The 23,624-nt window shown below is 48.2% G+C and overlaps 3 protein-coding genes across 7 annotated transcripts in view; 1 reads left to right on the forward strand and 2 right to left on the reverse strand.

The window, feature by feature from the left end:
• Positions 1 to 885: 885 nt before the first annotated feature.
• On the reverse strand, positions 886 to 10,814 carry DUSP13B (dual specificity phosphatase 13B). Its single transcript, XM_059395846.1, has 6 exons — positions 10,728 to 10,814; positions 8,589 to 8,792; positions 7,487 to 7,581; positions 3,812 to 3,985; positions 1,891 to 2,111; positions 886 to 1,197 (listed from the first exon to the last, which is right to left on the reverse strand). The coding sequence occupies exons 1-6, from the start codon at positions 10,812 to 10,814 to the stop codon at positions 995 to 997; spliced, it is 984 nt and encodes a 327-aa protein (XP_059251829.1). The 3' UTR covers positions 886 to 994.
• A 1,120-nt stretch (positions 10,815 to 11,934) lies between these two features.
• On the reverse strand, positions 11,935 to 13,085 carry DUSP13A (dual specificity phosphatase 13A). Its single transcript, XM_059397678.1, has 2 exons — positions 12,940 to 13,085; positions 11,935 to 12,169 (listed from the first exon to the last, which is right to left on the reverse strand). The coding sequence occupies exons 1-2, from the start codon at positions 13,083 to 13,085 to the stop codon at positions 11,935 to 11,937; spliced, it is 381 nt and encodes a 126-aa protein (XP_059253661.1).
• Positions 13,086 to 15,145: 2,060 nt separating this feature from the next.
• SAMD8 (sterile alpha motif domain containing 8) overlaps positions 15,146 to 23,624 on the forward strand; it is a 49,120-nt gene continuing 40,641 nt past the window's right edge. For 2 of the 5 annotated variants that reach the window (XM_059397866.1, XM_059397871.1), the window contains exons 1-2: positions 15,146 to 15,393; positions 16,026 to 16,055. In XM_059397866.1, coding sequence (XP_059253849.1) covers positions 15,220 to 15,393; positions 16,026 to 16,055 — 204 coding nt within the window. In that variant the 5' untranslated portion in view covers positions 15,146 to 15,219. The remainder of the gene's footprint in view (positions 15,394 to 16,025; positions 16,056 to 23,624) is intronic. The other 3 variants (XM_059397867.1, XM_059397868.1, XM_059397869.1) reach the window with 3 other exon arrangements.

Here is a 23,624-nt window from a genome sequence, read left to right on the forward strand (position 1 = left end):
TTATTTGACACAGAGAGGGAGAGATCATAAGTAGGCAGAGAGGCAGGCAGAGAGAGAGAGAGGAGGAAGCAGGCTCCCTGCTGAGCAGAGTGGGGCTCGATTCCAGGACCCTGAGATCATGACCTGAGCTGAAGGCAGAGCCTTAACCCACTGAGCCACCCAGGCACCCCTTTACTTTGTTTTATTAGGGCACGAATACTAAGAAACTCAGAGTGAAACGTTTTGCTCCATCATATAACCATCCTTCGTCTGGGATTTCTGGGCTGTCTCCTCCCCAGACCCTATCGTCTCAGTTAACACTTGTGTTTTCCAGATGCCTCTTGCTTGAGTCAGTCCTTTTTAAAGTAAAACATAGATGAAAATATTCAAGAGATGCTACTTGCACAGCAAAAGTTCTGATGATTGCTTTTTGCTAGGGTGGGCATGGAGAGGATGCTGATGCACTGAACATCGGTCTTGATTCCGACCACCTAGCTCTTGGCTGATGCTACAGTGGAGGACAAAATGAAGAAAGGACCAGCTAATTCTCAGCACCTGTACCCTCTTCCTCCCTTTTGCACCCGAGGCAGATACCACTGATTAACCTTCACTTGCCCTCCGTCTCTACGGAGACTTGACACAGACTCAAACCCTTCCTGTAGGTTGCCCTCATGCTGACTCAGGGAAGGCAAGTCTTCTGGACTCTCATGACCATCTTGGGAGTAAGACACACCCCACAAACCACCAGAAGATCTCCTGTCTTTATTATGATGAACCTTTTATTATAGAGACAGACTGAACTCTCTTTTGTATAAAGAATCTCTGGATTGGGTCAGGGAAATCCACCTGCTAAAGGTCACCACTCAGTTCTCCCTGCTTCTGCCTCAGCTAAGCCCCCACTTGCTCTTTATACCTCAAGGTCTTTGGAAACAGCAGAGGCTGCTGTCCCCAGGGCCAGGCTGGCTGGGTTAGGCCATGCTGGCTAGAGGGTCAGGGCTCCCGGCTGCTCACCAAGTCAGAGTCGCCCTGTCTCCCGCCCCAGTCGGTTGTCCAGAACCTGGAGCTGCCGGAGGAAGCCCGAGTTGGGGCAGATATCACGGTGGGCCTGCACCGTCCGGATGGCCTCCACCAGGGTCAAGTTCTCGCAGATCATGAGGAAGGCCAGGACAACTGTAGCAGAGCGGCTCACCCCCATAGCACAGTGTACCAGCACACGGCCTGCAGGAAGACACCGCCTAGTGTCAGCTACCTGCCCTTGCACTGACCACCCCACTGGGCACTGAAGATCCTTCTGCCAGCCTCAGCCCACCTGTCACAACACCCCGGAATACTGACAGTGTCCCCACAGTCAGAGGGGGCAGCTGAGGCCTAGACAGGGAAAGGGACTGGTTCAAGGTCACACAACAAGTTAACAGGGGGCGTTCCCTTCTCCAGGTCCAACGTGCTTCCTCGGGAATCCTTTGCAACTCTGGCAGGGTGTGAGGGGATACTGTATTTCTGGAGTACCCCGGATTTGTAGCAGATGACAGGGGTGTCCACCTACCTCCCTGTCCCCCCAGTTCTTTCCCTGTCCTTGTAACCTTTGGCTAAGGCCTCGTCTTAGAAGGGCCTGCTCAGCCTTTGCTAGACCCTGTACCTTCTGCCCAATACACTTATTGAGGGATATGGTTACAGGGACAACCACATTGGACCTTAGCTCCGTCTGTGATTGTTGGTCCCCTGAAGGAGACACTCACTAAATGGTAGTAGCTTATTGCTCCGTGCGGTGGGAAGGTTGTTGAAGTGGTTTATAACTCTGGACACCCAACCCAGCAATGCTACTGGAAAAAGAGCCCCAGATTCCACCCCCGCCAACCACCACAACCATCACCACCCCATCCCCCACCCCCCATGCCTTTCCCAGCAGCTCACCCTGGGGAACACTGAGGGCAGTTCGGATGTATTGAGCAACAGGTAGAAAGTAGACACTGAGGTCGAAGAAGGGGTTGTCATCAGCCTCAATGCCATAGTACTCCAAGGGCATTCCACGGTAAAACTTGGCACCTGTGTCCACCTGAAACTTGCCTGCAGCGACATTCACGACATGGGTGATGCCCAGCTGAACCAGCTTGCTCTTGTCCCTGGCTGCATACCTAGAGGGAAGGCATGGGGGAGTTGAGAGGGGGGCAGGTCTCATTGGGTCCCCTCTGGCTGGGCTAGAACTTATCCCCTTCCCTCCTCTGCCATCCTCGTCCAAGTGTGAGACTGGAAAGAGTGAATAGGCCTGAGTGAAGGGGCTCCTCTAGTTGAAGTTCAAGGCTCTTTTTCACTCTGGTCAAGTGCAGTTTGGCCCTATGCACCAAAAGCCTTAAAAATACAAGAAATATATACGTACTTTCCCTCAGCAAGTCCCCTTCTAGGAACTTAGAGGAAAAAAGATCCAAAATGTGTCCCCAAAAGTGGATCTATTGACATTCAAGATAGTGAAAAGTTGGAAGAAATCACTAAATACCCTGTAACAGGAGACTGAGTGTGGTATAGCTAAATGAAATGCTTTGCAACCCTTAAAATGTTACAGTTGCAGGTAAAGGAGGAAAGGTGTCTGTGCTATATTGAGAACGTGTGGAAAATGCAGGATACCATACAGAACACTGTTTAAAAATATTTTCAAAAGATGTTCTGTGGTTCCATTTCAAAAGCTTTCTATCTAAAGCAGATTACAAAATGGGACTAGAAAGACGTATCATTTTTGTAAAAAAAAAAAAAAAAGTGAAAAGGCATTTATGTACATAGATGTGTATGCATTTTTTAAAAGTCAATAAGGATTTTATTACTGGTTACCTGGTGGGGGATATAGCATACTTGCCATATTATTAACAAGATACTGAACATATTTTCTAAATACTAAGGATAATTTCTAAAAGCCATATATTGATCCATAGGTTTCAAATGTTAGGAAAACTTTTGGGAAAATGACTCACAATTCTTTCTTTATAACTGTACACCCTAGAGAAACCTGTGTGTGTGCCCCCAGAACCCATGTACTAGACCGTTCCTAGGATCACTGTTCACAATAGCCAAAAAGTCAAAACAACTCAAATGTCCATATACGACCAAATGGATAAACTATGGTATAGTCATACAGATGAATAGTATACAGCAATGAAAAATGAGAGAGCCACAGCTGCATAGAACATGGGTGAATCTGACAATATTGAGCAAATAAAATCAGACACAAAATGCACACAATATGATTCTATTCATATAGCTTTAAAAGACAAGCAAAACCACATTGTTAGGTATATGAATGTTGAAACTATAAAGAAAAGCAAGGAGATTATTCCAATACTTAGTAGTCATCTACAGGGAAGGGGGTTATGCTGAGAAGGGTCAGTTACTTTTGAGGCATTAGGAATGTCCTGTTTCTTAACATGGATGGTGAAACAGTTCGTATGTCCTATATGTACTTTTCTTTTCTTTTTTTTTTTTCTTTAAAGATCTTCTATCTATTTATTTGACAGAGAGATATCACAAGCAGATGTAGAGGCAGGCAGAGAGAGAGAGAGAAGCAGGTTCCCCGCTGAGCAGAGCCCCATGCGGGACTCAATCCCAGGACCCCGAGACCATGACCCGAGCCGAAGGCAGCGGCTCAACCCACTGAGCCACCCAGACGCCCCTATATGTACTTTTCTTATGTGTGTTCTATTTCCACATTAAAATTAATAACATAAAAGGATAGAGACGTGTGGAAAGAGATGGAGGGAGGCAAAGACAGTACCCCCTCTGCCCCTGCAAATCTCGGGGAGAGGTTTCCCTTCTATTCCCTCCACCTCCTGCCGTGGGTTGTACTTACGCATCTCCTAGGAAGAGGTTGGGCCAGACCTCGTTGATGTGGCTCAGCATGGCGGCCCGACGGACCCACAGCAAGCGCTGGAGGTAGGCCAATGTGGGCGGCTGGTAGGGGGACCCCCGGACCGCCCCGTGGATCTTAGGCCTCCGGAGATCTTGCTTCTGCAGCGAGTCCATACTGAAACAGAGTGGACACTGTGGTAGTTGGGGGCAGGATCCCCACCAGTGGGTCCAGCTGAAGGGGAGGCCCAGGCACGGTGCAGGGCCCAGGGGCCACTGGGATGTGGCAGGAAGGGCCTCAGCTATTAACCAGCTCAGCTGGGGCTGAGACCTAGTTCCTTTTCTCCAGAGAACAAGGGAATCAATCCATTGTAAACTGCTGTGGAGCTGGGAAGGTCTCTCCTGTCCTTTCCAGAGGTCCTGGATGTTGGAAGCTTTGCCCAAAGAGCCACTGGAGTTCCTTGTGGGTAGCAACTCCCCCTTAAGTCACTGATACTTGGGACTTTGTAGGGATGGGGACCTCAGAGGTGCACTTAGGAAGGCCCTCACACCTGGCAGCTCACCTCAGGCCCCCTCCTCTGCTATTTCCAACTCCGCTCCCGAGTCCCTAGTCCCTCCCAGCTTTGGGTGCTTGAAGGAGAGAGCCCATCTCATGAAATGGCATTTGTTAGCATCTCCATACGGAGTAAGCTGATGCCTCGTAAGAGCCTGAGGCCTCACTCAGACGAATGTTTTAAGTGATGCCCAAAGCTGTTGTGGCTGATAGGGAGCAAGGCTGGGGTTTCAGTCCGGTTGTGCCCCAAGCCTTCCGGCTGCCACCTCTGGGAACTCCAGAGAGGGTCACTACTCCATCTGTCTCTCCAGAGGAGCCTGGTGCTGCTGTCGCACCTCTACCTCTAGGCCCTGGGACGTTCCTCCTTACCCCCATGACTCAGGCCAGTGCTGCAGGTCAGGCCTCACCCAGGTGGGATGGCTTGTGTCAGGAGTCGGTTGCCTGAGGGTGTCCGGGCCCCTGCAGAGCTGGGATGTCAGTGGCACCAGAACCTGGGGCTGGTGCGGAGCTGGGAAGGAGTGCCTATCTCGGCTAATCGTCCCTGGCCCCCTCAGCCAGTAACTAGGGAAGGTACAAACTGGGAAGAACATCTTTTCTCTTGGGTTGGCAGTGACAGGACCGGGAAGAGAAATGGGCACCCAGGAGGCCACCGGCTTGGCCAAGCTCACCCAGTGGGCAGCTGGTGGGCAGGGTGGAAGTGAAGAGCCGGCTTTCCCCCTCATCTCCCACTGTCACCTCTCAGGGCAGGCAGAGTGGCCTGCCACCTACCTAGGGCATGACCTGGGGCCGGGAATGGGGGAGTGGATACAGGGACGAGACTCAGCACCCAAGCGGAACCCGCCGGGTTCCGCCCAGAACACAAATGCTGTGAAGTGGCTAGAATTCCAGGTCCTTCCCTTGGAGCCGGTGGGGGTGGGGTCTGAGTGCAGACCTAGGCCACTGTGGACTGAAGTGCAATCCTTCCAAACTCCCAGGCCCCTCTCTGCTTGGCATCTCTGGGACGAAGGCCCTTGGCCCTGGAACTCCCCTTGGACATGGGAGGCTAACTGAAGTGGTGGAAAGAGAACTTCAGAGGGAGGGAAGAGAGAGTGGCCGTAACTCACTCTGTGGCCTCCAGCAAGTCTTTGCTCCTGTCTGGGCCATGGCCTGTCTTTTTCTTGTGCGAGATCCTGGCCTTGCCCTTTTAGGATTCCCTGGGTGGGGAGGGGGGTGTCTGACCTGAGAGGGAGAGCAGAGGCTGGGTTTGTGGTAACCACAGGGTAGGGAGTAGCGAAGTGTGTTGGGGCTGGGGAAAGCCCAGGCTCCAGGCTTGTCCAACAGCCACACTCCTGTGTAGCCAAAGGCTGGGGGTGAGTGAGCAGAGGTGGGCTAGGATGGAGCTCTGGGAAGCGGGGGAGATGTACCCCAGCCTCTGAGCTTGGCGTGGGGTGTGGCCGCCACCCTGTGGCCAGTGGACGCATAGCAGCCCAGCTGTGCCCGGGCAGCTGGCCGCCTGGGTCTGGCTGAGACACAGGGGGTCTCAGGGGTCTCCTGGGAAGAGAAAGACACAGCATAGGCACCAAAGATTGGGGGCTGCTGGGCCACAGCCCATGTTTCAACTTCTGAGGGGCCTTAGGTCCAAGTCTGGAGAATGGGGCCTTTTCCTTGGACTTAGGGGTATTCTTTGTTTGGTTCCACCTAGAGTTGCACACTTGAAGCTCACGGATGTACCCCCACACCTGTCTGCTTTGTCCCGCTGGGGCCCAGCCCCCTGCCCCAGGATTCATCCTCCAAGTTCCAGACATAGCCAGGGAAGGGAGGTCTGTGGCTGCAGCAGCTCCCCTGGTTTCTGCTGCCCCCAGAGCTGGCCTGACTCCTCCCCCCACATACCCGCCACCAGCCACCGCAGAGCGAAGCACGGGGCCCAGCATTTCGTAGGGACAGGCCAGGCCTGGCTCTTCTCCTCCTCCTCTCTGCCTCCTTCCTGCGCTTTCTCCCTGAGCCTAACAGCTGCCTCCCTAGGCAGTGGCTTCTTGGCTCCTGGGCTGCCGCTGTTTACGAGGTTAGGCACTTGTTTTCTGTCTTTGTGTGTGTCCCTCCTCTCCATGTGGCTCTCCCCAGCCTCTCACAGGAGCTCCTGCTCTGCCACAGTGCTCACCACACCGCTCTGCATGCCCGTGGCCTCAGGCCAAGGCCCAGACCTCCTCAGGGGAAGGGGGCATCCATGGCCAGCCACCTCCTCAGCTGAACCTCCAGATGTTCCCACTGGCCTTCCCTCCTAGCCAGTCTCTCTGCTTCTCCCGTCTCCTCCCCAAGCAGGGACCGTGGCCAAGGACAGTGGAGGCCAGGCATCTCAGGGCAGGACATGAGGAGTCTGGCAAAGGACACCTCGGGGCAAGTGGCAGGTGAGCAGCCGATGGTGACCAGCCAGTGGGACTCTGTCCTGGGAGGGCAGATCTGGGCAGAGTTCTCAGGCGTGGTATTTGTGGTTCTTGCTGAACCAGTTCCTTCACAGGCTACTGTAAGAATTTCATGAGATACTAAAAGGAAGGCCCCTTTCACAGGCCTATCTTAGGATAGATGCCCTCCCAAAGGGTACAGCTTACTATTATTATCATTACTATTATTACTACCCTTTTTAGTATAATAATAATCATAATTATTATTATTATTTCTTCAAGCCTTAGCCATATCTCCCCACAGGACAGTGAGGCTTAGTCTCTGTCTCTTTGTGTCTCTTGAGGTTTGTTTCTCTGTCCAGCAATAATTGTAATTATTTTCACCACTTACTAAGGATCTACTAAGCTACAATAAGGTACCAGACAGAGCTAAATGCTTACATTTTCTCACCGGATCCTCACAGTGCCCTTATGAAGCAGCTAATATTATCATCCCCATTTTACAGATGAGGAAACTGAGGCTATGAGCGGTTAAGCAATATGTTCAAGGTCATACAGCCAATTAGCATGGGATCTGGGATCCAAGACCACATCTTTCTGATTCTACCTTGCTTTGTCTGTGCCTCTGTCTCTAACCCAGTCTGTGCTCCAATCTAACCCAGTCCCTCCACAACACCCACAAGCCCAGGTGCCCTGGCCCTCATGACCCAGCATGCTCCGTGGCCCCGAGATAGGGGCACTCACCCACCTGTGGGGGTATCTGGCCCAGGCTGTGTTCTTCTCTGACGGGCACTTTGTGCTGTCTGCTTCCAGCTCCCTGTCTCCGCACACTTGATGCTGTTGCTATTTTTTTATTTGAGTTTAATTATAAAGCATGATGTGCTGCTCCCCTCTTCTGGCCTCCCCCGACACTTCCAACTCACCCACTGGTCCCTGGCATGGTCAGTGCCACCCCAGCCAGGCACCTGGCCTTGCCAGGGGCAGAGGCAGCCCGCAGGGGTCTGCTTGTGGTCTGGGTGTATGCATATGTTGATTGTGGGACAGGGAGAAGGAAGACCCACCAAGCCAATTTCAAAGCTCCCTTAACCTTCAAGGGTGGTGGGAAGCATGGGCAGAAGATTAGAGCGGGAAGGATCTTCCATGGAGGAGGACAGAAAAAAGACTAGCCAAAACCACACACAAACAGGCAGCCATGCCAACATTAGAACCCAGGTCTGGGGGTGCTTAGCTGGGAGCTGAGAACTATAGGACTAGCCCAGGATTCAGAACTAGAAGACTCAGGCTGAGGAAAATGGGGTGTACCCTTACAAAGGTGAAGGTGAGGTTCAGAGCAGGCCTTTAGATCTGCCCCGGCCTGAAGTCAGATGCTGTATGTCTAGAAGCCACTGTGCCCTTTGCCAGGCTCCTCCCTAACCCAGACCTCACTGTCTCTTGAGGCCAGCCAGATGGTCCGTTAGGTCCTTTCCAAGGCCACTGGGGTCAGTTAGGGACCTTGGATTTGGGCCTGTTAAGATCCCTTCCTGCTCTCCAGAGACCCTCCCCATACACTCATATACTTCAGTACTCGTCTTCACTCACACTCCCAGATGCCTGAGACACACACAGATGTCTACCTGCCTGCAGCCACACCTACAAGGGGTCTCTGAAGTCTGAACTCCAGGGAGCTAGGGCTCAGCCCCTGCTGGGGTTTCCGGAGTCCTGGGGAGAGCTGGTGGAGGCAGCTGTGGCCACGGACTATCACAAACACCTAGAACCCCCTCCCCTTCTCCTCCCAGCCTCATAGCCCAGGGAACTTGGAGTCCCAAACAGAGAAGCCTCAGGGGTTGGCTGAGAAGGCAGAGAATTCCCACCTGAGGGGACTGAAGACAGTAGCCAACGTGGAGCGCAGGCAGCAGGAGGAAGTAGATGGGGTAGCATGCTCTAGGGCAGACCGCACACTGGGCTCTTACCATCTTCCTGGTCTCCGCCTGGGCCAGAGCCTCCAGCAGCACCAACAGGGCCAGTGCCAGGGAAACAAAGTGGCCCAGCCCTGTGGCAGGGAGAAAGGACCAGCTCTGGGGGAGAGATGAGCTCCATGTTATAGGTTGGCAACCCAAGGCCTAGATCGGCTGGGACTTGTAAGGGAAGGGACAAGACCTGCCACCTAACCTGTCTCTGCCTTGAGCCCTCTGTGTAAGGTCAGGTGGTTATGGGTGCCAAGAGAGAAAAACCAGGTTTGGGGCCCAGGGATCATGGAGAGACATGACCTCTCCCCATCATCTTTCAGAGTCCCTAGGTCTGCAGTGTACGGCTGCATAGGCTGCACACTGCATAACTCCTGGGGCTCCAGTTGTACCGGCTATTTAGTGGATGGCACCTCCAGGAACTGTGCAATGCTGCAGCCTGACTGATTTCCCCAAAGCCAGCTGCCTGATGGGAAAGAAGCTGAGGCTTGAGGTCAGGGTATTTAAGGGCTCCAGGCCAAGGAAGTGGGGCAACTGGGCATAATCAGAGATGTGCTGTTCTACCAGTTCCCTGAAACCGGTTCAGAGGAGAGAGCAGGATGCCATTCCTGTCTTTCTCTTGGCTCCCCATACCTGCAGAGCTCCCCACAACAGTTTCCCACCCAGCTCAGCCCTGGGTCTAATCCCAAACCCAGCTATAACCCTGATTTCTCCCATTACACTCATCCCCAAACTCTAAACCTAGCTCTCCATCCTGCCCAAATCCCCACCCCCGAGGTGCTCACCCTCCTGCCAGTGTCAGGAAGGGGGCGGAGTGCTAAAGTGCTCCCCCTTAGTGGCGCTGATTATGCATTCAGAGACAAAAACAGCTTTTGGTGGGGGGCCCGGCAGGGGGAAATTCAATCCACACCTGGCAGGAGAAACCTGCCACTTTCCCAACTCCCAAGGGAGCCTTGGCCAGTCACCCACCCCCAGCCAGCAGACCCTCTGAGCCAGAGGGGTGGTGGAGTACCAGCCCAACTCAGGGCTGAGGATAGATGAGGGAAGGAACAGCATGGGTAGGAGCTAGAGGTGGGCTAGGGCCAGTGGAAAGCAGCCTTGGGGCTTAACTCCCCAGCCCATGGCCCTCAGCAGGGATGTGAATGAGAGGAAGGTGGGCTATTGGAGACAGACAGGAACAGACCCAGCCTGGGCACGGTTGGAGAGGAAGGGCTCTGGACACTGTGGCTTCCTCACAATGCTGCTCCCTGCACCATGAATTACTGCAGGAAGAAACACCCCTGTCTCCCAGCTGAGCTGGAGAACTTTTCACAGGGCTGGTGGCAAGGAGATTGAAGCAGCACTCGGTGTACATTTGTGGTCTGGAAGCCTGAGAAGCAGCGTGGCTACAGGGGGGGGCCCAACTCCTTCTCCTAGGCAGCTGGGGACACTGGAGCCTCCAACAGGAATGGGGAAACCTGGGGGGAGGAGGTGTTGAGGATCTGTTCCTCATACGCAACTTAAGGACTGACTGCTAATTCTCCCAATGCTTTTGCACACATAGCTGCCGGGCAGGGAGGTCAACGGAAGCAGAAAGGAGCTGGATAGACTTTCTGGAAGACCTTTATGTCCCACAGGGGTCCCGAGAACCAGAGAGGGAGCAAAGGTTGGGAGGCTCCTTCTGTGGATCTCTGAGATCAGACTGATTGGGGGAGGGCAGGTAGGGAGTGGGGTACTGGGTCCAAGACAGGGAAAGGAGGGGAAGGGAAGGGCGAGATGACAGCAGAACTGTGTATCAAGCAGGGCTCATGTGAGGAGGCCACAGCTAGTGGCAGGAGCCCCAGTTCTCCCTCCCCACTGTGAGAAGGAGATGCAGGGCTGGCCTGAAAATAACAAGCATAGAGTGACAGCTGGGCTGCACTGGCCCCCCAGAGCTGTAGTTGGGTCCGGACCCCTGCCAGCCCCCTCTGGCCTTCCCTGCCACGTGCCTTGTGCAGCCCTTACCTGACCTCTCACTTCTAATTGCACCCATCCTGCCCCCCACCTCATGTCCTGCTCAGCCCTCACCTGGCCCCTCAGTTCCGGCCTGTGCCCCGCAGCTGCTGGTCCAGCTGGCAGAGCTGGTGGAGGAAGCCTCGGTTGGGGAAGACCCATCGGTGTTGCCTCACGGTGATCACTGCCTGGCGCAGGGACAGCTGCTGGCGCAGCATGAGGTAGGCCAGGACCAGCGTGGCCGAGCGGCTCACCCCAACCACACAGTGCACCAGGACCTTGGCTGAGGAAGACATCCTGGTGAAAGACGCTTTTCCCACCTGCTGGCCCACCCAGAAGCAGGGGTAGGGACTCACATGCCTTCCCCTGCTCGCCTTGGGTACATCTGTAACCCTGGGCAAACTGTTCAGCCTTTATAGTTCTGGACTCAGTTTCCTGATCTGTCCAATGGGTATACCAATACCTAATTAGCATACCTTGGGGATAGGGTCCAAATTCCTTAACGTGGCTTACAAGACCCTCCATGAGCTGGAGTGGCCCCTGCTGACCCTAGAGCTTCACCTCCAGCTGCCTCACTACGACCTTTACCCTGAGGAACACTGAGTCACCTTCAGTTCCTCAAAGCTGTGCTGGTCTCTGGCCTCCAGCCTTAGCACACGTTATGCCAGCTACCTCTAAAACTTCTCCTGTTCCTGGTCTGACTAATGTCGATTACTCATCTGACCGGTTTCGGCTAAGACATGTTTCCCGGTGTAGTCTTTCCTGACCATTCATGGCATCACTTGAATCACAGAGCAGCTCAACCTTTTTACACGTGGCCCAGTGAATCCTGTTGTAGAGGATAGGCCCCTCACCTCCCTGGTCCCCTGGATTGAACGCCCTTGCCTTGTTCCTGTTCTCCTAGATCTCTTCACATTTACCCATTCATATGAATAGTACTCATAATTTTGACTGTCTTTCCACAAAGCATAATGACAAGTTCCATAAGAGCAGGAACTCTGCCTTGTCTAAGTGTGGATTCAAGTATCTAGCTCAGCGCCTGGCACAGAATAGATAATAAACAGAGGGGATATGAATAGGATGTCGAACAAATGAATGTCAGAGCGCTCTGGGTATCAAAAAAAAGTGCAGTGAGACATAGTTTTGTCTTTCCCGTCAGGCAGATGAGAAACTGACATTCAGAGAGGGATACTGGCTAACCGGGGGGCAGGGATTATAGGCACTGATATTTGAGAGGAAACTGGACATCACCCCCCATGAGAAAGCAGGATGGGATATGGGTTCAGACCCAAGTCCTACCCCCAGGTGTGCTGAGAGCACGGTGGATGAAGTCAGCGGCTGAAGAGAAGTAGGCACTGATGTCGAAACTGGGGAGGTCGTGGGCCGGTACCCCCAGGTAGCTCACACTGCTGCCGTAGAAGTCAGGGCTACCCTGACAGTAGAGGCCCCCGTGGGCTGCGTTCAGCACATGGGTAATGCCCAGCTTCCATAGCTCAAAGCGGTTATTTGCCGTGGCCCTAGGAAGGGGAGGAATAGGGCTGGATCCTGGGTAAGCCACGGGGTCCAGGAAGGAGGTTTTTTCTGGCCCTCTGCTTCAGAGGGACAGAGTCATAAAGGTCCAAAGGGAGCCACAAGGAACCCAGTAGGCTTGAGCCCCATCCTCAGAGCTTTCTGGTGGAAGAGTTGGTGGCATACAGGGTTATCTTTAGACCCTCTGTGCTTCCTGAGGCCATCTGCTCCTGCTTTTGCCAAGACAGGAAGGAAAGAATTGCTTCAGCCCTATAATCCAGCTGCCCCTCCTTTCCTGCCCCATGTCTCCCCACCCACATCTGGCCTCTCCTGGCCACTACCTCATACCTGCTTCTAATTTGCAAATTCAGTGGTGACATCTTCCCTGATTCACCTTTCTCACCCACTCTGTGTCCAGAGGAGGGAGGCTGGGACCAGGAAGGGGAACTCTCTGTTTATCCCATGTCATACCCGAAAGCACCATTCCCCAGGCCTCTGCCCCCTGACACACCAATTGTCCTGGATATATCAAAAGACTTCAGGATCCTCTGGGAGCTCCAGTCATCCAGGCAGGCAAAAGCCCTGCCCCCCCTAGTGGTCACATCTGATCACTGCATTGTTCCCAGCACCCTGGGGTCCTGGACTAAGTCCCTGGCCTGGGATTTGCGGAGCAGAACTATTTCTCCTTCTTCCACCCAGCTCCCATTGCTGATAAAGAGCCCAAGAACTGTCTCTCCTTGTCCCCTTCCCCACATCCCTTCAACCAGCTACCACTCACGCATCTCCTATGTAAAGGTTGGGCCAAACTTCATCCACGTGGCTGCAAGAAACCTTCCCTGCCCTCAGGAGCTCCTCCAGTTCCAGAACGCTGGGGCAAGGTGTGGCTTCCTCTCCCCTCAGCACTGGGACGGAGGCTTCAGCCATGGGCCAGGCCAGCCCACCCACCCCTCTGTGTCTGCGGTTACTCCTCTCTGCCTCTCCAGTGTCATTTCTCCTTCCCGGAGATTGGCAGGGACAGGTGGGACAGAAGCAAGTGACTCAGCAAGTCACAGAGGCCTCCAGAAACAACAGGACATTTTTCCCCCTAAGTCACCCCCTTAACCTCAAACCCCGTGACAACATGGAATCAGTCATATCTAGGCAAGTCACTTAAATTTCTTCCTCAGTTTCTCATCCTCAGTTTCCTCAGTTTCATGAGGATTAAATGAAACAAAGGATATTCTGTTTAACACATAGTAGATGCCCAAGAAACATTTGTTGAACTAATAGCCTTAGGGCCCAGAATAAGGCTATTTAGTTCGGAGAACTGAGTTAAAATGGAGATCCAGGATGGAGAGAGGGTGGTTGGTTTCAACAATGAATGGCTTTTTAAAAAAGCTCTGCAGGTCTGGGTGGGCCAAAAAGTGAGTGGAAACCATATGGCTGCTGAGTGAGCTTCAGGATTATGAGGCTGAGGGGAAGCTTCCTACATTGTAGGGTCAGAGAAATGTGGAGAGGAGCACCCTTCATCTAAAGGGTGCTCACGGGGTTTGTGGGGGAAGGTTTGAACAATGGTTCTATAATGAAAAGATTTCTCAAAAGAGAAGGCTGAAATGGGCCGTGTATATCAAAGTGGGAAGAAGGGAAGTGAATGCTGCCTTAAACCTGAGGAGCCAAAGGGGCTGTCATCAGAAACATTTTTCGGGTGGGAGGGAGATTCTCCTGCTTACAAGGGCTTTTGTCCCCACAAAAGAAACTGCGAAAGGTCTATATATCTGGCCTTTTGTCAGAGCCAGTTACCGGCAGAAGCGGTAAGAAAACGTGCCTGCTCTCAGGTGACTTGGTGAAGGCCCTGACGGGATGGAAGGCATATGGGCTGCAGTGGGAAGGCTTCCAGCCGCCCCTGGTCTTGAGCCCAGCTTGAGGGTAAAGGCTACACCAGGGGATCCCGTGGGAGAAGTATGCAGTCATGTTCACCCTAGAACCTGTCTCCACCCCTTCAGAGCCACCAAAGTCTGCTCTGCACTTGATAAGAAAGAAGGTCAAGGAGGGGTTGGAGCCCAGGTCACAGGTGGTTTGGGATTTGGCTTATGTCAATTCTAGGCCTGGGTTAGGGACTTTCCGATAATAAAGAGGAGCACAGGTTCCGAAGGTAGACAGATTTAAGTAGGAATACTGGCTTTAGAACATATTAATTGCAGTACCTCAAATGGGTTGCTCAGCCCCTCTGTTTTTTTTTTTTTTTTTTTAAGATTTTATTTATTTGGGCACCTGGGTGGCTCAGTGGGTTAAGCCGCTGCCTTCGGCTCAGGTCATGATCTCAGGGTCCTGGGATCAAGTCCCGCATCAGGCTCTCTGCTCAGCAGGGAGCCTGCTTCCTCCTCCCTCTCTCTCTCTGCCTGCCTCTCCATCTACTTGTGATTTCTCTCTGTCAAATAAATAAATAAAATCTTAAAAAAAAAAAAAGATTTTATTTATTTATTTGACAGAGATCACAAGCAGGCAGAAAGAGGGGGAAGCAGGCTCCCTGCTGAGAAGAGAGCCCCATGCAGGACTCGATCCCAGGACCCTGAGATCATGACCTGAGCTGAAGGCAGAGATCCACTGAGCCACCCAGGTGCCCCAGCCCCTCTGTGTTTTAACACCCTGCAGAGCTGGCACAAAGATTTTAAGTGAGATTTATCTGGCATGTGGTATAAGGACTGTCAGAAAGTAAAGGGGCAATAAATAGTATCAATGATCACTGGATGCTGACACTTGGGGAGATGCTGGCTCCCTCCAAAGGAATTAGGCAAGCTCTTCTTGCTCCCAAACTTCATCTACTAATCTCATAAGCGCCCCCGCTCCTTCACCAACCCCTTACATTCTCCCACTTTGGCCTTGGGACTGACGCATGCGCTCTCGGGCTTCTTTGCTGCGGTTTTGCTTCCCTCGCCCATCTTGAATCCCGCGACCCTTCCGGTTTGGGCCCCGCCCCCGCCCGTAGGGCCCCGCCTCACGCCCGTAGGGCTCCTCCTCCCGAAGCAGTTCCGGTTCGGACTCCAGCGGCTGCGGGAGAGGCAGAAGACTAGCCGAAGCGATGCCTGCGCGCAGCCGCCACCGCCCCCGCCTCCACTCTAGCTCACCGCCCCGGGCTCCGCCTCCGCCGCTCGAGGCGCTTCACTCCCGCGAGGCCCGGAGGGCCCGGGACTCCGACGGCGATTCGGACGCCGACTCGGAGGTGGGTCAGGGGATCCCGACTCGCACCGCGGAGGTGAGCGGAAGCAATGCCTGAGGAGAGGGGAGTTTGCGGGGCGCCCGCCGCGGAGGATGAGTTGGGAGTCAGGGGCGGAGCCGGGCTGCCGAGGACTGGGGTCCGAAGGGGCCACAGGAGACGGTTGAGGGACCCGGGAGGGTCTGCTCTAAAATGGAATCTGTGGAAAATGGAGGCTGTTGAGCCGAGGGCCTTGAGGGGGTTGACGATGGCTGGAGACTGAGGAGCGAGGGTAGTGGAAGACCTGAGGGAGGGGTGGCTTTGAAGAGGCAAGGGCTTGGAGGGTTTTGGAAGCCGAGTAGTGGGGGAAGCCGATTCAAGGGCTCCCGCGGGAATGCGGGGCCGGAGGAAGGGATGCTCTGGGATTTGGCCTTGGGGGCGAGGGATCGGGAGCCACCAGGTGAGTTATTACAGCTTGGCGAGGGAGACGGGACGGGGTTGTGACAGACGAGGTGGCTGACCTCAGGGTGGGTGGGTTGGCTTGCTAATCAGAAGGATTTAGGTTTGATTGGAAGAGGGAGGGGCTGTCGGATAGGAAGTCGTCTGACCTGAAGGGCCAGAAAAAGAGAAATGGGGTCAGGAAAGAAAAGGAGCCCTTGGGGATCTAATTCAAGGCTTTGGCATTTTCACAGGTGTCTCTGAAAGCGCCGAAGATCGCTAGGGTAATACGCTTGGATTGTGGGGCTTTCTCGTTTGTGGACAGTGGATCCTTTTAAGAATCTGGGGCGGTGTTGAACACTGATTTGCTGGGGGAAGTAGTAAAAAGGAAGTGATGTTCGGAAAAGATAGTGAAAGGGGTGATTCTGACAATAAAGATACCATTTGGGTTTCTTCTAACAGTAGTGGTGTGGGTTTTTCTTTTGTTTTGTTTTGTTTTGTTTTCTTAAAGTTTACTTTAAGTTAGATCTTTAAGAAAGAAAAGATTTAATACGCTACCTTTAAATTAAAAAAAATCAAAACAAGAATTTGGACACTTAGTGTTTACAGATACTCCGTATTGACTGGTTACACTTTGCCAACTAGAGTTGACACATTTACTACAGGGTAAAAATATGGTCAGTGCAGGTGTCTGGGTTAAAAGAGTTAGCCCTTGAACAACAGGGGTTTAGAAGCATGCAGTCGTAATCCCTTTTAACTTTAGACTCTTCAGAAACTTGGCTAATAGCCTGTTGACCAGGAGCCTTACTGATAACATAAACAGTTAACATAGTTTATATGTTATGTGTATTATGTTTTATATTCTTATAATAAAGTAACCTACCAGCAAAGAAGATGTTAAGAAAATCATATGGAAGAGAAAATAAGTTTACAGGACTGTACTGCATTTATTGAAAAAAAAAATGCATACAAGTGGACCCATACAATTCAAACCCTGGTGTTCAAGAGTCAGCTGTCTATGTGAAATCACCACAGTCCAGGTGTACCAGCTCTTCTCTCATTCATAACTCCAGGATTGGGGTCTCTTGAAAATTGGAGGGGTACTTCTGACAAATTTGCAGAACCAATATTAATGCAACTTTGCATATATTGTGTGAATATTTTAAATAGAGATCTAGAAAAATAAGAATAGAGGATGCTGTAGTAGGCAGCAAACAGAACTGGGATAGGTGGGTACATAGATACTTTTAATTTTTTTTTAAAGATTTTATTTATTTATTTGACAGATCACAAGTAGGGTGGGGAGGATGTGGGGGAGGTGGGAAGCAGGCTTCCTGCTGAGCAGAGAGCCAGATGTGGGGCACGATCCCAGGACCCTGAGATCATGACCTGAGCCAAAGGCAGAGACTTAACCCACTGAGCCACCCAGGCGCCGCCCCTACATAGATAGTTTTTGTGGAAGACGTAGTACCAAAACAGTAATTGTGCCAGAAAAATGATGATTGCAATACTTATATTCACTTTAGTAGAAAAAAAGTTAATTTCCTTTTGTAATTGTTAAATTATAACATGGCTTCAGGAAGTCTTTAACTTGATCTGTGTTTTATAAGATTACTTTTACAACTTTTTATTTGGTTATACATTTTGCAAATTTGTTGGCCATTTCAAAACAAACTTTTAATCAAGTGTTTCTTCTCTAAATGGGTATTTACTGTTTAATCTTCATGCAGGGAAAATGTACTCATTGCAAAAACTTTCAAATATTAGTTAATGTGTATAGACTGTGTCCTATATTCAGATGCTCAGGGGACTGGTAATTATTTCTTGAAAGGAAAGATAAATTCTCTTTTCATTAACTGTTGTCAAAAGATTAAACTCCCTTTTCTTCAACTTAATACAAATGATCTTTAGCTGGAAGTTACATAATATTACTATTGTTTATGTTTCTGCTTAAGGACACCAGACTGAGACTCTCTAAAGACTATGTCTTCAGGGCGCCTGGGTGGCTCAGTGGGTTAGGCCGCTGCCTTCAGCTCGGGTCATGATCTCAGGGTCCTGGGATCGAGTCCGGCATCGGGCTCTCTGCTTAGCAGGGAGCCTGCTTCCTCCTCTCTCTCTCTCTCTCTGCCTGCCTCTCTGCCTACTTGTGATCTCTCTCTGTCAAATAAACAAATTAAAAAAAAAAAATCTTAAAAAAAAAAAAAAGACTATGTCTTCATACTTAGCTCTAAATAAAAGTCAGCCAGAACGTGAGTGGCTCAGTTGGTTAAGCAACTACCTTCAACTCAGGTCATGATCCTGGAGTCCCGGGATCGAATCCTGCATCACATCGGGCTCCCTGCTTAGTGGGGAGTCTGCTTCTGCTTCTGCCTCCCACCCTCCCCCCTCTCATGCTCTCTCTGTTTCTCTCATTCTCTCTCAAATAAACAAATAAATTAAATAAAAGCAATTAAACATTTATGGAGTTGAACTGAAATAGAACTCTCTATTAAGGTTACATCTTAATATTACTATGAAATTAAACCATTAAATGGAGTTGTGCAATTAATAGATTAGCATGTCTAATAGTTATTTTTGTTTCCCTTTGACAGTTCTCACACTTAGTTGTAAAAAAAATTCCGTTTCATGCTTGAGCAATTTCCCTAGACAAGGAGAAGCCATCATGACCACAATGGCAGAACGTGCAGATATACTTAGATAAATCAGTTTTTATTTCAGTAGTACTTTCCATTCTGTAAAGACTTTAATTCACAGTGCACAGCTACTTGTAAATATTCTTTTTTTGTTAACCATCAAATTTTCACTGCTTTTTCAAAACTTTGCCATAGCTGATTTAGAGACATTTTTATGGCTTTTTTTGAGAATTGAAATTTGAACATTGTTTTTGAGAAGTTTTTCTATCACTGATGTTCTAATGAATATTGTCATTTTGTCTTATAAAAATGTCCATGTTAAAGAAAAGAAAAGAAATGTGAACTTGGGTTAAAAAAAAATGACCATGTTAATTAGATATTCTTTGAAAGTTCTTACCTACAGCCCTAATGTAATACATGATGTTAATAGTAATTCTTACTTTAGGTCTTACTGTCCTCTTAGCTTTGAGAAATCCAGAAGTTAACAAAAATTAGAGAGCGTGAACCAGACTCGCTTGGAGATCTAGTCAGTGTTTACATGATGCCTCTGTCACTGGTTCATAATTTGTCGTTTGAGTATGGGGTATGGATTTGTGACAGGCTTGTTGTGTCCGTGTTCCTTCCCCCAGATACACAGCACCATCATCACTGAATCTTAAGCCTGACCCCTACTAGCTAACTCTAGACTTCATGTCTCTCTGTTGAAATGTTCTGTTACTTTACTGCACACTGGGTCCTCCCAGTGATAAAATCATTTCAGTATGGAATGTTACATGAATCTCTCTTGGCTCTTGCTTAGGATAGTAGAAACTGGGAAAGCTTGGTTACAGTAGTTTAATTGCAGTGTTTCACCATAGAATGGTTTTTATCATATGTACCTCAAAGGCATGTTTTGAAGTCAGTGACCTATATTTATATTTGTCTCAAATTTATATTGTCGGTTTAATTAAGCATTTGAATTGTGGCAGTGTCAAGAGAGGCAGTAATATATCTATTATCTTGACCCTTTGCTCTCTTAAAATTCTTGACAGGTAGGACATTCTAGTAGGAGATAAGAAATGAGAACCATGAATTCTACTATAAGGTCTTCTTATAAGTGAAACTGTATCACTGAGTTACTGAAAATGCCTGCAAATTGGTTTTAGTTTGGAACTTTGAGACTAAATTGATGTCAGTTTCATCAGTACAATATTGTCATAAAACTAAAGCTTGCCAAAACCATACATTAAATTTGGGGTTCAAGTCCAATATATTTTTGCAATATTATAATAGATTTTGAAACCTTGAGCTAGTTTCTAATTTTCCATTATGCTGATTTGATTTGGAGGTGTAGCATATTTAAAAATAAAGATTTTACTAATAAATATCTCAGACCACTAGCCTTTCTAAATACCATTTTAAAAATTTTTAAAAGATTTTATTTATTTATTTATTTTAATTTATTTATTTTACAGAGAGAGAGAGAGAGATCACAAGTAGGCAGGGAGGTAGGCAGAGAAAGGGGGAAGGAGGCTACCTGGTAAGCAGAGAGCCCGATGTGGGGCTCGATCCCTGGACCCTGGGATCCTGACCTGAGCTGAAGGCGGAAGCTTAACCCATTGAGCCACCCAGGTGCCCCTCTAAGTATCATTTTAGTGATTAGAATAAGAGTTAGAATTTTATATGCTTCTTTGCTGGTGTATTTCTTTGTACTGACATGCAGCCAGATCAAGAACCCATCATCACGTTTACTACTAAATTTTCATCGTTGCGTAAAAACTTTTACTGTAACTGAGGATTTAAACTGGACAGTGTTACCTGTTAGATTCTTACTCGCTGAGCTGTGACGTTCTGGATGTGGTATAGAATTTGGTGCAACCTGCTAGTGGAAGTCTTAGTCTAAAGGCAGAAAAAGTTTTGTGTTCTTTGGTATATATGACAACTTTTTTTTTTTTTTTTAATAGTATCTAAGAGTGCATGGCCGAGGCAGCAAAAAAATATGTGAGAACTGAAGTACAGGATTTCTTCAAATGTGCTGCCCTAAACTCTACTGCTTTACAGTGGAACATAATAAAACAGTAGAGAATCACTGCTAGAGTTTCAAAAATTGATGGTAGAAATTGGTTCTAGGTCTTTGTAATCATCTTGTAATTATAGAAGATTTCATAGATGTTTTGGAAACAATGCTCTGTGCTTATTAAGAAAAGTAAACTATTTTTTATAAATATAAAGAAAATAATAGTTTTGTGTTTAACAGAAAGATTTTAATTTAGAATTAAAAAAATAAAAATGAGATTAGAAAAAAAAAGCTGCATAGTCCTAAATACTAACAAACTGCAGAGCTTAATGCCCAAAGTAAACTTCATCCTTCTACGTTATAATTTAGGCTTTCTACTTTCATAAAAATTAATTTTATGCTCTGGTTTATGGATCTGTAGGCTGGTATGATTTGTCTCTATTGTGTGCACAATAATTAAGCTTTATTAGGTAAATTTAGACTTTATTTTAGTGTAATTTGAACTATAATGTATAGTTGCCTAAAGGGGAATATATTAACATTAACTTCATATAATTTTAAAAAATTTCTTCCCCTTTTTTTTCTCTTGAGATACAGATATTATTTTATAGGTTTTATACATCACTAAAAAATTATATTGTAGGGGTGCCTGGGTGGCTCATTCGGTTAAGCATCTGACTTCATGATCTCTGGTTCCTGGGATTGGCCCCACATTGGGCTCCACACTCACAGTGAGGAGGCTGCTTGTCCCTCTGCCGCTCCCCAGACTTGTGCTCTCTACCCCCCAAAAAATAAAATCTTTAAAAAAAAAATACATAAAAATTTTATTGTGTATGCAATCAGTAATAACTTTAAAAAACAGCACATTTGTATTTATGAATCAAGTTTCATCCATTGTTCTAAATTCCTTTAGGGGCACTTTAATGTATGATTTTTAAAGACAAGTATGGTTTTTATTTATTGATTGATTGATTTATTTTAAGATTTTATTTATTTGACAGACAGAGATCACACATAAGCAGAGAGGCAGATAGAGAGAGAGGGAAGCAGGCTCCCCCCTGAGCAGAGAGCCCGATGCAGGGCTTGATCCCAGGACCCTGGGACCATGATCTGAGCCGAAAGCAGAGGCTTTAACCCACTGAGCCACCCAGGTGCCCCCAAGTATGGTTTTTAAAGAAGACAATTGCTTCAAACTATACTCTAGTATTTTAGAATATACATGATCAAGTGAAACTGCAAGGAAAATCCAGCATATTTAAATCACTGTCAGTATATGAACCTAGACATTGGTTCTATAAGTCACACAGAAAATAAAGTTTTCATTTTGCTGATATATCCTTTGTGTGTTGTTGTTTTTTTTTTTTTAAGATTTATTTAATTTAGAGCAGTTGTGTGTGCACAGAGGGGCAGAGGCAAGGGGAGAGAGAAAATCTCAAGCAGACTCTTCACTGAGCACTGAGTGCAGGAGGGACTTGATCCCATGGCCCTGAGATCTGAGCTGAAATTAAGAGTTGGACACTTAACCAGCTGAGCCACCTGCGTGCCCCTGTTGATGTATGATTTGTATTCTAAAGATTGCATAATGATAAACTAGAAACCATTTTGGTCTTTTATGTGTTTGCATAATTAAAACCAGCAGGATAGTTTGTGTCTTTCCAGTTACTAGAACCTGTCACTTTAGGAGATTTTCCCAGTTTCTTCCCAGATTGTTAAAGTATAGAGTACTTTTTAAAGATTTTATTTATTTATTTTTTAAAAGATTTTATTTGTCAGAGAGCGCATAAACGGGGGAGCCGCAGTCAGAAGGAGAAGCACGCCCCCCTGCTGAGCAAGAAGCCTGATGTGGGACTTGATCCCAGGATCCCAGGATCATGACCTATGCCAAAGGCAGAGAGCCTGATGTAGTACTCGATCCCAGGACCCTAGGATCATGATGTAAGCCAAAGGCAGACGCTTAACTGACTGAGCCACCCAGGCATCCCTAAGATTTTATTTTTAAGTAATCTTTACACCCAGTCTGGGGCTCGAAGTTAAACTTGTTCTTAAATAAGTCTTTATATGAGGAACTGCTGTTGAGTTGAATTCTACTCTGATTAACTGAAATCACTATTGTTATTTTGTTTTTTGGTTTATGTTATTTAACTACACAGTTGTTTCCCTAAAAGGTAATCCACCTTGAGCAAAACTTTTATAAGACTTTACAGTTGTTTTCAAATACTCAAAATTATTTCATATTAACCCAAAGATTTCGAGAGTTGAGTGGTTTGATTATTAATTATAGATGACTATCCTAATGATTTAATTTCAGGCCTGGGGCAATGCTAGCGGAAGGGAGTTGATGAGGATGGCAGTACCACCTTACATTTACTGAGAAGTTTGTATTTGCTAATAAGCATTATTACAAGTGCATTACATGTATTATTCCATGTAATCTTAACAAGGCTATGGAGTAAGAACCAGTCTTCTCTTCATTTTGCAGATTAAAAATACTGAGGCCCAAGAAGATTAAGTAACTAATGCAAGGTCACATAGATGTGAGTGGTAAATCCACAATTTGAACCTAGGCGGTTTGATTCCAGAGCCAGCATTCTTAAATGCTATGCTTTCTGGGTTTTATATCAAATTCTGTTGTAGAATAGCTGTCCGAAATTAAACTTTCAAGCCTTTGTTCCTTCAGCTTAGTTGAAGAATTACACTAGATCTTTCAGATCACAGTTCCACCATTTTAATTCTGTCATCCTGATTTACAAAACATATGTTTAGTATTTCTTTTTTTTTAAAGATTTTATTTATTTATTTGACAGAGAGAGATCACAGTAGACAGAGAGGCAGGCAGAGAGAGAGAGAGGGAAGCAGGCTCCCTGCTGAGCAGAGAGCCCGATGCGGGACTCGATCCCAGGACCCTGAGATCATGACCTGAGCCGAAGGCAGCGGCTTAACCCACTGAGCCACCCAGGCGCCCATGTTTAGTATTTCTAATTAGTTTCTGTTTGTAATCTCTTGGTCTCAAAGTATAAAGGTTAAGTCATTTTTTTTTTTTTAAAGATTTTATTTATTTATTTGACAGAGGGAGATCACAAGTAGGCAGAGAGGCAGGCAGAGAGAGAGGAGGAAGCAGGCTCCCCACTGAGCAGAGAGCCCGATGCGGGACTCGATCCCAGGACCCTGAGATCATGACCTGAGCCGAAGGCAGCGGCTTAACCCACTGAGCCACCCAGGCGCCC

The sequence above is a fragment of the Mustela nigripes genome, chromosome 4 (genome assembly GCF_022355385.1).
Source record: "Mustela nigripes isolate SB6536 chromosome 4, MUSNIG.SB6536, whole genome shotgun sequence".
NCBI lineage: Eukaryota > Metazoa > Chordata > Mammalia > Carnivora > Mustelidae > Mustela > Mustela nigripes.